Here is a 4,057-nt window from a genome sequence, read left to right on the forward strand (position 1 = left end):
GGGAGATCAGAATGAGGTCTAAAGTATGTGTTAGTGAAATCACTGGAGGATGTATTAAAATAATATTAGAAAGTGAGAGAAATAGAAGTTCCTTGTTTTGTTTTGTTTGTTTGTTTGTTTTGAGATGGAGTCTTGCACTGTAGCCTAGGCTAGAGTGCAGTGGAACAACCTTGGCTCACTACAAGCTCTGCCTCCTGGGTTCACTCCATTCTCCTGCCTCATCCTCCCAAGTAGCTGGGACTACAGGCACCCACTACCATGCCCAGCTAATTGTTTGTACTTTTAGTAGAGATGGGTTTTCACCATGTTAGCCAGGATGGTCTCAATCTCCTGACCTCCTGATCCGCCCGCCTCAGCCTCCCAAAGTGCTGGAATTACAGGCATGAGACACCGCACCCGGCCCAAAAGCTTTGGTTTTTACAGATATTAAACATGTCTTTTGTTTAAGAAAAAAAAAATCTTAACAATAACATAGAAGAATAAGAGAAACATTTTTCCAAAAAAGAGAAACCATTGTGATTATTTTATCTTATTGGAATGTTGAATAATATAGTCTACTTCATTAACCATCAAGCATGCTATGGATTTTCCATTTTTATATGATCTGTATCTCAGTTAACGTAATACTGGTAATTTTTGTACTGTATGAAAAGTATAGGCCAAAATCATAGACCTTGAATAGAAGCTGGGTCATGAAGATAACTCTGGAGGAACAGATACATACACAAAAACTGAAAAACACACATATAAAGTACACACACATATATTTTTTAAAGTTTTAAAGCTTTTAAAGCAAAAGCCAGCCCCTCCCCTCTCCCAGAGTGGGTGGCCTCTCCCCTGTCTTAGACTGGGTGGGGACAGCGGTTGCATGGGCAACTTTCCTTGTGAGCCACAGGTCCCTCTGGCCATGCTGCTGTCTGGCCACACCCCCTTTCCCTTTCATCTTTCTCATTGACCAATGGGCTTGGAGCATTAAGGCCACACCCCTATTCCGCATTCTACTGGGGCCCTGGTTACGCCTCCTCTGGCTCAGTCGCACAGCAACCTGGTTGGTGACTGGAGGTGTTCATCAGTGCTCGCTGGGATTTTGCTGATGTGGCCCCAACCCCGCCTCCCTCCCCACCCTGCGATGGCAGGAGAAACTCGAGAGAGCAAATTGGCAGCAGCCAAGAAAAAGGTAAGAACACACTAGGTCATGGCCCCCCAACCCAGTCACAGATGCCCTCCGATGACAAGACTCCTGCCAGAGTCCATACCACTTCTGAGGCACACCAGACTGGGTCCCCCACCCCAGTGCCTCTGGGCTACCCCCACCAAAGTTTTGTCAGTCAGCCCCACCCTTCAGCAAGCAGCCCTGTCCCTGCCCTCGGCAGTCACCCCAGGGTGACTTTGGGCGGGTGACTCCTGGGGCTCCCCACTCCATTAATGGGCCCTCATCTCCTGCTGCCCCAAGCTTGACCTCCCTTGGCTCTTTGGGCTCACATCTCCAAGAACCTGGGTCCCCTAGCCCCAGGCTCCACCCTTGCCAGTCATCCCTGGGTGACTTTGGGACTATGGGACTTTGGGACGCTGGTGACTCCTGGGGCTCCATGCTGCAGACTCTGCCCTCCACTCCTGCTACCTCAAGGTCACCCTCCCTGGGCTCTTTGCACTGGCGTCTCCAAGGACCTGGGTCCCAACCCTGTGTTTCCCTCCCCCATTGTGGAGCAGTGACTTGGACACGCTACTGATGTGGTCCCTCCCCCCAACCTGGAGGAGTAGAATGTGGTGATGTCACAATCCACCTAGGAACTGTCATTACTGGAAGACCGGCCTTTGATCTTATGACCTAGTCCCCTAAGCGTTCTCACCCCATTTCTGGTTCCTCTGGTCATAGCGCAAATTTCCAGCTGGAAGGGGAATGGAGACTATGGGACCTAGGAGGAAGAGGTTCCAGGCTGCCTCACTCCCTTAACATAGACATTGACAGAGGGAAAAGCCTACAGTTCCCCTGTAAGCGCAAAACGTTGACAGTATCTCTGGGTGGCAATGAGAGAATGGGTTTGGTTTGGTTTTCTCTCAGGTTTCTACTTTCCAGAGAGATTTTAACATTTTTTTCTGAGTTCTCCACCTCATATTCTAATTCTCCATGGTTCTGGGACCAGACTGCCCTTCAGTCAGTGTTCTCTGAAGTGAGATTTGCTCATCTTCTGAGGAATAGATCTTGGGAAACTGAACTTGACAGCTTGAATCTTCCTCATATTATTCAACCTGGGGTACTTTGAGTGCCACGGGATAAATATGGGACATCTTTCTGAAGCATCAGGTTCCCTTGATTCTCTTGAGATCAAGAGAAAAAACATTAATGTACTTAGGGATGACAGTCACATAGGTCTCTAAGAGTATACCAGACTTCTCTCTGAAATGAGGTTTGGGTTGTCCTCTTTCTGATAAATTCCCAGATTTAACAGAAAGGCTGCCTTCTGCCATGAGGACACATTGATATAAAAGTTTGAGAGGTACTGGTGCACTTCTTCACATTAACAGACGTGTGAGGACGTATGACTCTAAACCACACGGCATCCAGTTCCTGCCTACTTAATGTTTAGTTTTGTACCTCTGCCTCTGGTTTATGGTCCCTGGCAGTTACTGTTTCTTGATAAAAACCCAGAGTTTGGAGTCAGAAGACTGAGTTTCAAAGTTCCAATATTGCCTTTTTCTTTTCTTCTTCTTTTTTTTCCTATCCATATCAATCCCTCTCAGTCACTAAATGATTGTGACAACACCTTGTACAGTTATTGGTGTCATTAAATCAGATGGTGTATAAGAGCATTTTGTAACAACTGTAAAGGAGGATGTGGCTGTTGGAGCTGATAGTTCTCATGAGGATTACTGATCTTCTTTCCCACAGTTAAAAGAATATTGGCAGAGAAACAGCCCTGGTGGTCCAGCAGGAGTGAAGAAGGACAGGAAAACAAATGGCAGTGTCCCTGAGACAGGCACTTCTGGTGGTTGCCACTCACCTGAGGATGTGAGTCTTGGCTGACCAGGCTCCTGGGGACAGGGGGCACAAGGGGCAGTAGAGGGTAATTGTTAAGATTGTGGATGGACTGCTAGGTACTAGTTCAGAATTCTGGGTTTGAATCCTGCCTCTCCATCTGTTAGGGATATGATTTAGGGCAAGTTGCTTGAGCTCTTTGGGCCTCTCTTTGCACATCTGTATAATAGAGGTGGTATTATTGTTTGACTTCCATTTGTGAAGTTTAAATGAGATTTGTTACTGTTGTTTTTATGCTAATCCCTAGTACATGGCCTGCTGTAAACACCCAGGACACCCAGGATATGGTCATTGCTGTTCGATTTTCCTCATCCCCAGTCTCAAGGGGAAGCCAGGATAATGAGAACAGCCACTTGTCATCAGGATTCACTGAAAGGGCCCCAGGGTGGGATGGTGGGGAGATAAAAAGCATGAGAGAAGTTGGCACAAAGGAGTTACGGGACAAAGGGTCCAAGATAGGCAGAAAAGAAAATGTTGCCAGTTGATGGGGAAGAAAGGAAGTCAGAGGGCTCTGACACTGAGGGGGACAGAACATCTCCATGTGCACTCTCATCTCTTGTAGTCAGCAACGGGTATCCTCGGGGAGGGCCCTACATCATTTGCTCCCCTGAAGGAACTGGAGGTAAGAGGCTCTGGGCGGAGGTGCAGTGACCCTGCAGGCCAACCCTCCAACCTCCTCCCACAGCAGGGACTGGGTGCCCCTCTGCCAGCTGAGACAGCCCACACACACCCCAGCCCTAATGATTGTTCTCTCTACCTCTCCATGACTCCTCCTCCACCTCCTCCTCTCTGCATGCGCCTCAGAGCCCGTGCCAGGAACTACCAGCAGCCCTGGACTCGAGGTCCGTCAAAATCAGCCAACTGAAGAAGACCATCAAATCCTTGGTAAGAGTCCAGTGGGGTCCCCTGATTCCACGCTGCCAATCCTGGGCTCCAGTTTTCCCTTGGGGCCCTGAAGAAAGGGGCTGGGGGCTCTGGTGCCAAGGACAAATAGGGAGCTGGGGTGCCCAGGCCTCACCT

The 4,057-nt window shown here is 48.6% G+C and overlaps 1 protein-coding gene across 1 annotated transcript; it reads left to right on the forward strand.

The window, feature by feature from the left end:
* Nucleotides 1-752: 752 nt before the first annotated feature.
* On the forward strand, nucleotides 753-3,922 carry LOC112617479 (golgin subfamily A member 6-like protein 9; the record flags this gene model as incomplete). The annotated part of the gene is made up of 4 exons (XM_025374247.1): nucleotides 753-1,177; nucleotides 2,891-3,010; nucleotides 3,600-3,659; nucleotides 3,842-3,922. Coding segments are annotated over exons 1-4 (345 nt in total), but the record flags the coding sequence as incomplete, so codon positions are not given.
* Nucleotides 3,923-4,057: the final 135 nt, after the last annotated feature.

Source organism: Theropithecus gelada, unplaced genomic scaffold (genome assembly GCF_003255815.1).
Source record: "Theropithecus gelada isolate Dixy unplaced genomic scaffold, Tgel_1.0 HiC_scaffold_2030, whole genome shotgun sequence".
Taxonomy (NCBI): domain Eukaryota; kingdom Metazoa; phylum Chordata; class Mammalia; order Primates; family Cercopithecidae; genus Theropithecus; species Theropithecus gelada.